We start from the raw sequence: 12,581 nt of genomic DNA, 5'->3' as shown, positions 1-12,581 counted from the left end.
TGGACAACCACTTGTCTGAAATGGAATATAGTCTCCTGTTTGAGCACGGGGCTGGACTAGAAGACCTCCAAGGTCCCTTCCAGTATTCTTCTGATGGACTGATTTTGCTACCAAATGATTTTGCTACCAAACAATAGGAGCTTCAATGCAGTAAGCAGAGCCTTACAGTTTTGATGTTCTTCCTCTGCTTCCTCTGATCTTCTTCCTCTGTTGATGATAGGATTTTATTTCCAATGCAGGGAATTTAAGCCCAGTTCTGACACCAGACAAAGGGTTCTAATCCCTCCATGATGGCAGTGAGATTCTTCTTCTACTTACTTCTACATGGCTGGGTCAGAAAATGCCTAGAAATTTGGGGGATTAGTAGAACATTCAGATATAATTCAAAGTGTCAGTGAATGCAAGAAAAAATAATAATAGCCCTGGACTTATGATGCCAACTGAGCCCAGAGTATCGGTTGCTAACTGAGATGGTTGTTAAGTGAGTTTTGCCCCATTTTATGACTTTTCTTGCCTTGCAGTTGTTAAGTGAGTAGCCTGGTTGTGAAGTGAATCCGGCTTCTTCGTCGACTTGTCAGACGGTCGCAAAAGGGGATCACGTGACCCCCCCCCCCCAGGGGACATGGTAACCGTCATAAATAGGAGCCAGTTGCCAAGCGCCCAAATTTTCATCACGTGACCATGGGAATGTCACAAGGGTAGTTAAGTGTGAAAAACAGCCATAAGTCACTTTTGTTCAGTGCCATTACAACTTCAAACGGACACTAAACCAACCGTTGTATGTCAAGGACAGCCTGTGGTTTACAAATGAAAAAGATTGGCAGTAGAGATGCATTTTTTGCCTTTTTCTCCAATCCCGGATGAGCGGAAGCCAAAAGCCCCTTGTTAGGAGAGGATTCCCCAAATTGGGAACCTCTCAGAGAAGGGTTCCTCTTGCACATTAAGTAGCCAAACTGTGCCAAGCAGTCAGTTTTTTCAGATCGGCCTTCCTGCTGATCTAAGCACCCAGGAATGTCCTCGGTTTGAATCCAATATCTGCAATCTACTGGGCTGCAGATATCCCAAGCGTTGCCACATGCTTAGCCATGACCCCTCTGCAAACGGTCACCCCCAAATCATGGACCTTTGCAGTTCTCAACTGAATAAATAAATCCACCCCACTGCCTTGTTCCTCTTTGGCTCAGTTCTCTCTCTCTCGCTCTCTCTGCTCCTGTTGGTGGCAAAAACAATGTGGAAGTGAGATAATCATGAACCAAAGAGGTGTGTTCCTCTCCAGCCAATTACTCAGGGAAGAAACCCTGCTTGGGAGGTGGGAGGAAATGGAAAGAAATGGTTGGACAGCTTCTCGCCAAACATTCCTGGGAGGCGAGGTTTCGAGTCCAAGAATTGTTTGACATCAGATTTATTTTGATGCTTTGCTGCCGGACCCGTTTCACTTTTTCACCCCGGCTGTTTCTTCTTCTCCTCCATCAGTCAAAGCTTCTGCATTCCAATTGGACATTTATGGCCCAAGCAGATGCCAAACCACTGTGGCATTTTACTTAGGAAGGATCTTCAGCAGGAGGGGAAGAGTCTATGGAGACACTCAAGTCATCCAGATTGTGTCAAAGGTGCTTTTTCAAGAGGCAACCGGACTTTCTTAGTTTTTTCCTTGAAAACATTTGGCTTTTCATCCAAGAAGAACTGAAGAAGCTTCTTGGATGAGAAGTGAAATGCTTCAAGGGAAAATCAAGAAAGTCCAGTTGCCTCTTGAAAAAAAGTATCTGTGAGACAACTATGACCTGGAGAATCTCCACAGACAAAAAAATAGCATCAACGTCAAACTTTAGGTTCCTAGTCTGGTCTTCCTTGTGAAGGGCCGACACCAGCATTATTTGCAATTGCTATGAAGTCAGGAATGGCTGCTGAGTTCATTGTTCTAATTATTAGGTTTGGAGAACTGATCCAGGTTTATTCATGAGAGGAGGATAGGCAGGACTTAAAGCTTTAACAGATTAACAGAGTTGGAAGGGACTTTGTAGGTCATCTAGTCCACCACCCCCCCAAGCAGGAGACCCTACAACCATTTCTGGTGGATGGCAGCCCAGTCTCTCTTGAAAGCCTCCAGTGATGAAGCTGCCACAACTTCTAAAGACAAACGATTCCATGGGTTGACTGCTCTCACTGTCAGAAATTCTCCTTATTTCCAGGTTGAATATCTCCTGGTCAGTTTCCATCCATTATTCCTTCTCTGGCCTTCAGGTGCCTTGGAAAATAGGTTGTTCCCCTCCTCTCTCTGGCAGCCCCTCAAATATTTATTGTATTTATTTATTTATTATCAAAATTTATATGCCACCCAATCCCGAAGGATTCCGGGCGGCTCTACAAAAAAAGAGAGAGAAAAAAGAGAAAAAAAGACAGTTTAAAATCACAAACCACATACATTCATTCTAATTGGGGCTGGACCTCAACAATGAGGTCAACAGCCCCAGTCCTGCCGGAACAGCCAAGTTTTACAGCTTCCTGAAGGCCATGAGAGTGGGTATGTCCGGATCTCTGGGGGAGCTGATTCCAAAGAGTCGGAGCAGCCACAGAGAAGGCTCTCCTCCGGGGGCCTGCCAGCCGACACTGCTGGGCTGACGGCATCTGAAGGAGGCCCAATCTGTGGGATCTACTGGCCGCTGGGAGGTATGTGGCAGTAGGCGGTCCTCAAAGGTACAAATACTGGAAGAATGCTATCATGCCTATGCATGGATAATAATGCAGGACAGTCTTTGCAAGCAGCTATGTGGTCCTGGCCCACACTTCTGAGAGAAGCCCTTCATTCATGCTGGGGTTCATTCTATAGAGTTTCTTTGAAATGCACTAGTTTGTATTAATTTGTGTAACTCTGACCACAGAAGCCTAGCAGCTATCAGGATCCTCCTGTGATCTTGATTCTATCCTTCTGTTAATGCAGCCTAGGACGCATTGGCTTTTTTGGTAGCTGCAGCACATTGCTGGCTCATATTTAAGTGATTGTCCACCAGGGCAATTTCCCCCAACCTTTTGGGCACCAGGCACTGGTTCCGTGGAGAGAGATTTTCCATAGAACTGGAGGTGGTGAAAGATATCCTGCAAGCCTTTCAACATGAATTAAATATCATGCTGAATGAACATGAAACCATTTCAGGTTTTTCCAGCTTTGTTTCTCTTTGGAAAGGGAGGCACATTCCAGACCCATCTTGTCCCATCTCCTGTGAAGCCTGGGATACTAGATATGATTTAATCCTTTTCTTCATGATAAGTATCTGGGAAATATTACAAGGGCCTCAATTGGCCAAAGAAAATGTTACAAGGTAGGGTTGAATTTCTGCGGAATGCAGTCAAATTGAATCTTTAAGATAGGAGTTTTCCATTTTTCTCTGGATCCTGGGTCACTCTGAAGTAGCAGCTGTGATCAGAGCATAAATTAAATTAAATATTTATGCAAGTAGGCAGCTTAGCACTTAGAAATGTTAGAGTCCCCATTCGACTGAACTTCAGTGACAGCCCTAAAGCTATCCGAAAGGTTACAAATAAATTCTAAACTTGGCTTTAGTTAAAAACTGTTATTCCTTTCCATCATTGTCCCTTAGGTGAACATTCAATGTTGTTGAAAAGTCAGAATAAAAGTTATATGTCAACAGAAGAGAATATTTGTAGCTTAGGGTTGAACTATGGTTTCTTGTTGCTCTTAGTTTGATGGTTTTCTTGCAGATGTTTTATTATTCAACTAGGGAACATCATCAGTGCTAGAAGGAAATGGAGTTTATGGATTGAAAGAAGGAGAAGAGGAAGAGGACAAGGAAGAGGAGGAGGGGAAAGGAGGAAAAGGAGGAGAATCAGAATAGAGCTGGAAGTGACCTTGGAGGTCTTCTAGTCCAGCCCCCTGTTCAAGCAGGACATTCTATACCATTTCAGACAAGTGACTGTCCAGTGTCCTAAAAACTTCCAGTGATGAAGGAGGAGTAGGAGGAGTAGGAGGAGTAGGAGGAGGAGGAGGAGGAGGAGGAGGAGGAGGAGGAGGAGGGGAATGAAGAGGAGGAGGAGGAGGACTGTGGGGTCCTTGATGCTCTCTGAACTTGGTTGTTTCCTTGCAGACATTTCATGGTGCACCTGGGTATCATCATCAGTGCTAGAAGGGAGTGGAGTTGTAGAAATCGTTAATAAATAAAAAAACCATTTGACTCATCTGAATTCTCTTTGCACTGTATTTCCCAATTTCCTAAGATTCCTCAATGCATTCGTTTGTAGCTTGGGTTTTCCTCCCTTCGTGCTGGCCAAAAAGGAGTTTTCCCTTTCGTGAGAGGGATGTTTGGAGGAAAACTAATCCAGACAAGATTCTTCCACGGCATCTGCTGCTCCTTGGAGTTAAGGGCAGTGATGTATACATTCTAAACTCTGTCAAAGTGTGTGTGAGAGAGAAATACACGACTCCCTAACTTCAGGGCCATCCCATCTTGCGTCCCTAAAAACCCGGACATTCTACACACCCAGACCCTTGAACTTTACGCTGCCTCCCTCGGGGCCGCTCGTAACTTTGTAGCTCACTTTCCCCCAGTTGCATCAGCCGGGTGCCTTAAGCGAAAAAGAACCAAGCCATCTGCTCCATTTAATCCGGATTTTTATACAAGCACAACACAACGCAACACAAGCTCGCGGACCTGAGGGTGGCGAGAGAGAGCAGGACTCCTGCCTCGCTTTTCGCCCTCCTCCAAAGAGGGCGGGGGGGGCACGGGCCCTTTTCGGAGCTTCTGCGCATCCTTGCGCCACAAAAGTTCCTCCCGGGGGCAGAGACAGGAGCCCAAGGCTGGGCGAAATTTTGGTGCCAGGGGAGCGCTCGGCTGCTGCTCGCTTTCCCCCCTCTTCTCCCCCACGCGTGCCCAGCTTCCCCTCCCCCCTGCCAGGGAATGGGCTCTTCCGGGCTCCTCACATGATGAGCGAGGCACTTTCGCTTTTCCATATATAGAGGCCAGGCGGCGTGACAGCTCCCGCGAGGGTGAAAGCTGGCGAAGGTGCCCGCGACGCGCTTTTACGCAGCCAGCTGGAACCTGGAAGCCTCCGCGCCTCTGGCCGAGAGACCGCGCCGCTCGCCCTGCTCTGCCTTTGGAGGGCGAGATCGCCCACAGGCCCCGACAGCTTCTTTCCTCCGGGAACCAGCCGCCTCTTCCCTCTCCTCCTGCCCCAAAGACATTCGTCCGAATCCTCAGAACGGACTTTAGATTGCCTGCAGGACCACACGCTGAACGAAGAGCAAGGAGCGTTCATGTTCACGTCGGAATCGGTCGGAGAAGGACATCCAGGTAAGGCTTGGAAGTCGTCCCAGGTATATCCTAGGATGTTAGAGATCCTGCGGCTTCTCATTCCCTCAAGCAGAACTCCTTCTCTAGAGCTTTTGAAAGAAGATTTTAAACAACGCTGGAGTTGTTCTTTTTTCCCCAGAAGAGATCGGACAACCGTTTGTCTGAAATGTTACAGGGTTTTCTGCTTGAGCAGAGGGTCGGACTGGAAGACCTAAGGTCCCTTCCAACCACGTTTATGATCCTCTCATGTAAGCCATATTTCTTGCCCTTAGGTTTTGGCAGATGGGCCTTGAAGCCTTGGTAGAAGTACAGTAGGGTGCCTTCAGAGCACCAGACCTGGAGAAGGTGAACACCAGCCAAGAACAGTTACAGCTACCACCTGAGAGGGCAGATTTATCTAAGAGAACAAGCCTGGTAGAAAACAGTTCAGCATAGAGAATTGTACTCAGTCATATTTGGTCTCCAGTCCTGGGCATTTGTTTGGTTGATTTCAGTGGCAATTATTCTCAGAAGGTGCGTAGAACATTGTGCCAAGTCAATACCTTAATAAGGGTTGGCTCTGTTTACGGTATATCCTAGGGCCCAATTAAGAGCAGGGAGCAAAAACATGAAAGAAATCTCTTTTTCTCTAATGTTTGGGAGGGAGTCATGGAAGAGAACAACCTGTGCTATTGCTTCCTCACCACAACTGAAGCGGTTTTTCTTTTGGCTCCTCATGTTTTTTGTGAAGGATCATTGAACATTTCCACATTGCTAAAAAAAAAAATTCAGGAAGTAAAGGAAAGAGAAAGGCACACATCTTCTCCTCAACTTAGCCCCATGGATTTCATCCACATGGAACTTCGGTCACGAAACAGCCATTGCCCAAAGCAGCCGCACTACATATTACTCCCAATTCTGCCTGCCCTTTTAATCACCTTTTGGTGCAAAACAGGAAATGAAGGGATCAGTGGCTCACCTCATTTTTTTTTCTCCCGAATTGTCAAAGCCAACCTGATGATTTGCTTACTACTAGTAGTACTATGACAAGATTCCTTGTCATGCACACCACAGAAGGCAGTTTGCCAAATTCTGTGTCCTGATACCGCAACCCAGGTTTATTTTCTCTGCTGGACATGGCCGAGACAAGGTACGCACTTGCAGCGGATGGAAATAGCTCAACGTTCTTCTGCAGCAGGGCAGGATTTATCAGAGCTCTTATACTTAGATACATGTTCAGGATTGTGAGCTGGCAACCTAATTTAGGGATTTCCTTTTGAGTACGTGAATACCCGCACTTTTTTTTTTAATTAACGACCTATAACAGTTTTGGGGTGGGGGTTATAAATCTGTGGTCCTTGACAGGGTGTCCTTTGAGGATAGGATAGGGTAGGGTAGGGTAGGGTAGAATAGGATAGGACAGGACAGGACAGGACAGAACAGAATCAGAGTTGGAAGGGACCTTCAAGGTCTTCTAGTCCAGGGGTCACCAACCTTTGGGACCTCAGGGACCACTAAATTCATAATTTTAAATCCCACAGACCACGAATATGATCTGCCTAGTGACTGGCTGGGGGGGCGTGGCTAGGAGGTTATGTGACTGGGTGGGCATGGGCAACTTGATATCACTTCTGTCAAGGGGTGCCTCGCCAGCCTCTACTCATTCCTCCCCTCCCTCCCAGCCACTTCTCGCCTGCCCGCCCTGGCTCCTTAGGGCCCCAACAGGAAGCAGCTGTGGGAGCTAGGCAGCCACCATGAGAAAGAGTTGGCAAAACAGCTCAGTTCAAACTGGATCTGACCGAGAAGGAGGCTCAGCTGCAGTACCTCATCGAGGACTATGAGCATAGGCTTTTAAAACACACGGAAGACCTGCAGGGGTGCAAGGCCAGGTGCCGGCGCCTGGAAGCTCAGCAGGCTGAGATAGTCAGTCAGTTCCAGGCCATGATGCAGTCCCACTTGAACAAGGCCCTCCGGCTCTTCGCCACCAGCAGCAAAAACCAAGCAGATACAACCCAAACTACTGTATATCATGAATATCATGAGAGAATATAGACTATAAGAAGAGAGGCACTTAGGTGTAGTGGTGAAGGCATTAGGCTAGACAATGGGGTGTGTGAATTGTAGTCTCACTTTAGGCACAACACCAGCTGGGTGGCTTGGGCCAGTCACTGTTCTCAGCCCTAAGAAGGAGGTAATTGCAAACCATTTCTGAAAAAACTTGCCAGCAAAACTGCAGGTATTTGTCCAGGCTGTCTCCAGGAATCAAAAACAGAGAAGGAGGGAGGGATGGAGAGAAGGAAGGAAGGAAAGAAAGAAAAAGAGAGAGAGAGAGAATATAGGTGCATGCTTCTTACTTGGAACGGTCTAGTTTCCCAATCCAAAAGCTGTTTAGTTCTATTGAGAAAAGTGTTTAAAAGGCTTAATTGCAATCTCGTAGAGGTATCAAAAAACTATTTTAAGGGAAATGTGAACCACTGATTCTTGCTATATTTCAAAAGGCTGTTCACGGGGCTTGTCCAAGTCCATCATTCTTTATGGTCTAAAACTGGCAAAGCAGGAATAAACACAGCTCAGACCAGCCAGACAGGTACAGTGCAGAGAAGGATATTTTGCAATTATGACAATTGTTAGCTATTTTTTCTCCCTTTTGGCCGTCTCATTGGTTAGCTTCATTGAGTTTAAAAAACTTAAAAGACACTGGGGAAGTATAAGAGTCAAGACCTGTTGGGAGTGGCTTCATATTCCCAGAATAGGTTTTGGGATGAAAGAGCCACTTGCTCTGTTTTTACAGGCCTTCAAGTCAACTCCCAGACTCTTCTGAATAACTTTCTTTAATGTTGGGCACTTCTAGTTAGACCCATCCTTATTCAGATACGGTGGTTTCCCTTTGATGGATCTGCTGCTTTCACTAGAAGACTGAGCAGCTAAAAGCCGCTTGAAAGGGATTTTAAAGAAATGAAATATCTCAACATTGTCCTAATGATCAATGTATAAATATATAATAATGTATAATCAGGAAACTTGGTCTACAGATAGTAGGCCGAACACTTGGAGGCTATCGGGTTGGGCAAGAAAGAGTACAGTGTCAGTTCTCTTCAGTATTATTCAAGATAAGGGATATAGATTGTGCACCCACCTTTCTTCCAACAAGGCAGTTGAATTTTGCTTGAATGTGGAGTGGAACAGCATTTCTTAAGTCAGCTGGGACTTAAGAAATGTTCCATGGGACATAGAACATGTTGTAACATCAACGTCATTTTTTAAACTTCCATCATCTGTTGACCTTGCTAGACCTGCTAGGAACTAAGGTCTCAACCACTACTTTGTCTAATGGGGTCCACCTATAGTTGTGTTGCAGGAAAATAAATTCATACACACTGGGCTCACTCCTGAGTAGACATGCATAGGATTGCACAGAAAGGCCTCTTGATTAGGTTCTGTTCCACGCTCTTCAAAATGCCTCCAAGTTTCAGTCATCAGAAAAATGAGGTTAATAGTTCATATAATGACCAGAGTCTCTTCATTTGTGTAAAAGATGACATCTCCTTTGAGCTAAGCTGAGCTACTAAGTTCGTGGACATATCCATCTGGTCTTCTTGGCCAAGATAGAAATTTGGTTTCTACCATGGTTTGTTCAGCTTCCCAATATCCTATAGCTGAGTACTGATCCGATGTGATCCAGCTTACCTTGTTTAACTTAGATTGGCAAAGCTAAGCTCTCTTTGTTCAGGTTTATATTTATTGCAAGTGAATTCTAAGAAGTGCAATGCCAAGCTTCAAAGCTGAGGTCATGTATCTCTTTTTTTTTGGCTTTTGGTTATAGGTTTGACCAACATATTTGAGGGTTTAAACGTCAGAGAAGAGCACACAATGAGCTTGACAAACACATCAATTAGGGCAAATTGTTTTCCCTCAGTGAGTCTTTAATATCATTCTATTGGTTTGGGAACAATCGAATAAGGACACTCTAAATCTGCTGGCATAAAGTCAGGTTAAACACGACCTCTTCCACCAAGGTTCACGTGTGAATTTCAACAGAAATGTCATAGTTTCCCCTTGTGTAATCTGATTCCTGGTATTTCATTGGTCTCCCCTGTAGGGACAAAACGAATGTGCTTTGTTGGCACCAATTTATTGGCATAGGTAAACATTCTTTTGTATGAAATGAGATGGATAAACCATTATTTCCAATTTTCTTTCCACGATATTTCTCATTAAAAAAATACCTACAATAAGCAGGAAGCCACTGAGAGAATAAACTTTGGTAATACTGGACAAAAGAGATTTGGAGAAGAGTAACTCAGGACAAAAGATTATTGGAGCCTAGACAAATTAGACATTTAGACCACAGTTAGAATGACCAGTTGAATGATCTTCCTTGTTAAGATGCCCAGATGTGAGGAATGGATTCAACACAAAGAAGAAGATGCAAATGTCCAGCTGTCTGCAAGGAATATAAATCCTTCTATTCCCCACCATCCAGTCAGAGCTGAAGAAGCTTCTTGGATGAGAAGAAAAACCAGAAAGTCTAATTGCCTCTTGAAAAAGCACCTTGGGACAACCCTGACCTGGATGACAGAGAATCTCTCTAAACACAAGGAAGAAGGTTAACCTTTTTTTAAAAAAATGGTATTGGAGAAAGATGATTTACATTGCTTTGACCAAAGAAAACCAACCATTCAATACTAGAAAAATGAAGCCCAGTATCACTAGAAATGAAACAAAGTCATTGTACTAATCTTCTTACTGACTCCTCTTTTACTCCTTCAGGTGCCGAGGAACATTATACTGATACGTGTATGAAAAAAGACATTAATAGAAGAGAATATTTGTAGCTCAGAGTTAAATTGTGGGGGTCCTCGGTGTGCTCCCTGAGTTTGATGGATTCCTTGGCAGATGTTTCATTGCCAAAATAGATAACCTCATCTGAGCATTGGTTACCTAGTTTGGTAATGAATTGTTTGCAAGAAAACCACCAAGTTCACAGAGCACCAAGAAGCTTACAAAGATAATAATGTGAGATGGAGGGGGAGGGGAAGACACTGACATTCCATGCGGTGGATAAATGGAGTACTGAAAGCCACAGAAATGCACCTGTAAGAATTTTATAATCTGGTCAGAGATAGGACAGTGTTGGTGGTTTTGCCCATAGAGTCGTCAGAAGTTGACCATTACTTGACAGTAATAACCGCAAAAACTGCATGGATATCCTCCTCCTTCTCCTGAGCACCAATAAACATCATCAATCATCATCTAACTATTCTTCCCTATTCCAGGACAAAGCATACTTTTGAAAATCAGGATTGTCCCGAGCAACCAGCTTCCTTTTAAAGGCTCACACTTCTCTGAGGGCCATGACAAAACCACAATTTTAGGGAGCTATCAACATAGAAAAACTAATGCAAGTATATTTTTGCTCTTGTTTGCTCTGTTGATGCACGAACCAACCTGGAAACTCCTTACCAGGCTTGAAGATTTGGGAGTTGAAACCTATGCATAAGACTTCCAGGAGGGGCAAAATAATGTGATGTCTATGACTTGTAGTAATCCCGATAACCTAATTCATTAAGTAACTAATCCCATTTAAGGTTGTTTCCCTGGTACCTTGGAATGCTGGAATATCAGTGAATAAGGGGCACCACCTTCCCCCTAGTCTGGGGCTGATCACCCCCAAAACCAAGCAGGATTGAGCTTGGAGACCACCAGAGAGTCTCAGGTCAGCAGGTTGAACTAAGAAGCTGAAGAAGCAGCCCAAAAGAAGGCAATGGCAAGATACGTCTGAATTGTTGCCAAGAAAAATAGCATGGGAATGTTTCATGAAGCTGAGCTGAGTTTAAGGAGACTTTATTTTTTGCAATGGGTGAGCTCCAAGAACAGTGTCCAGGGCATTATTTGACAATTATCAGAATCCAGTAACTTTTATCTCAATGATGAAAGCTTCAGCTGTTGCGTTCTTGCACAATTACATCTTGTTTGAGGTGCAAAATAAACCAGTTATTCTCTTATCCCTTGGCAAAGCTGTTTCTCCTACTCATGAAGATCATTATTATAACTAACAGAATAACCGAGTGGGAGGGGACCTTAGAGGTCTTCTAGTCCAATCCCCTACCCCAGCAGGAGATCCTATACCATGCCATTCAAATAGTTGTCCAATCTCTTCTTAAAAACCTCCAGTGATGGAGCACCTACAACTTCTGGAGGCAAGCTGTTCAAATTGTTCTCACTGTCAGGAAATTCCTCCTTAATTCTAGGTTGCTTCTCTCCTTGATTAGTTTCCACCTGTTGCTTCTTGTCCTGCCTACAGATGCTCTTCAGATGTGGCAGCCTCTTCTTTGTGGCAGCCCCTTAGATATCATAATTTTTATATTTTTATATTTTTGAACACTTTACATCCTACTTTATAATGTAGCTTCTGTGTTGTCAACCTTTATACACCAAACAATTGCAGGGACGCACAGTGCCAGATGCTCACAGACCAGATCCTCAGTATATACTCATAGTGATTATGTGCCAGTTAAGGAGAGATTGAATATAGACAAACATTTTTTCAAAGTTGAAAGGAGGAGTGTAGATCTGTGACTGTAACCTAACCTCTGATAGCTCTAGTCAAAGAGATCATGGAGATGATGATGATGATGATGATGATGATAAATTTCTAGCAAATCAACTTCCTTCCCATTGATTAAATTACTCATTCCTTTTCTTTTTGTAGATACATAATTTCCTTTCCTTTCCTTTCCTTGGTCATCAGCCTTGTTCTCTAGGGATTACGGAATTTGAGTCCAATTGAACTGGAAGACATGATCTCAGATTCATTCATTCATTCATTCCTCACTCTCCTCTTGTCTCTTCCCTTCCCCTTCCCTCACTCCCCTCTCTTTTCTTTTTCCTCATCAAAAATGTCATCATCAAGTAAAAAGATATCTAGCTTTAGTAGCCACATAGAAAGCAGCACATGCAATCTATGCTCCAAGCCTTGGCCAAACCCCGTTACTTCCATCTGTTGGCTTAGATCAATGGCTGAATACTGTGGGTCACTTGTTAACAAGAGAGGTGGCAGGAGTCACTAGTACACAAAATCAAACACCCTTAGCAACAGTCAAGTTTTAATCCATTGGAATGGCATCAAATAAACCCAAATGCTTTGTTTCTGCATCAGAAGAACGACTAATCACTCATCTGAACCATCCTGTGGAGAGCAGCAGGTTCAAAAGTGGTATATTTGAAAACTATGCCAAGGGCTTATTTTGATGCAGAGGTGTTTGATGCTCACAGCAGGTGTGACTGGAATAGGTTGAG

General features: G+C 44.2%; 1 protein-coding gene across 1 annotated transcript in view; it reads left to right on the top strand.

The window, feature by feature from the left end:
* The window catches only part of MAT1A (methionine adenosyltransferase 1A), a 31,230-nt gene that overhangs the window by 4,704 nt on the left and 13,945 nt on the right, over positions 1–12,581 (top strand). The window contains exon 2 of the mRNA XM_032232248.1: positions 4,970–5,303. Within this exon, the coding sequence (XP_032088139.1) occupies positions 4,970–5,303 (334 nt within the window). The remainder of the gene's footprint in view (positions 1–4,969; positions 5,304–12,581) is intronic.

Source organism: Thamnophis elegans, chromosome 15, assembly GCF_009769535.1.
Source record: "Thamnophis elegans isolate rThaEle1 chromosome 15, rThaEle1.pri, whole genome shotgun sequence".
In the NCBI taxonomy this organism is placed as follows: Eukaryota; Metazoa; Chordata; class Lepidosauria; order Squamata; family Colubridae; genus Thamnophis; species Thamnophis elegans.
Note: the sequence above shows the minus strand (reverse complement) of the source record. Positions and strands in the feature narration are given on the sequence as shown.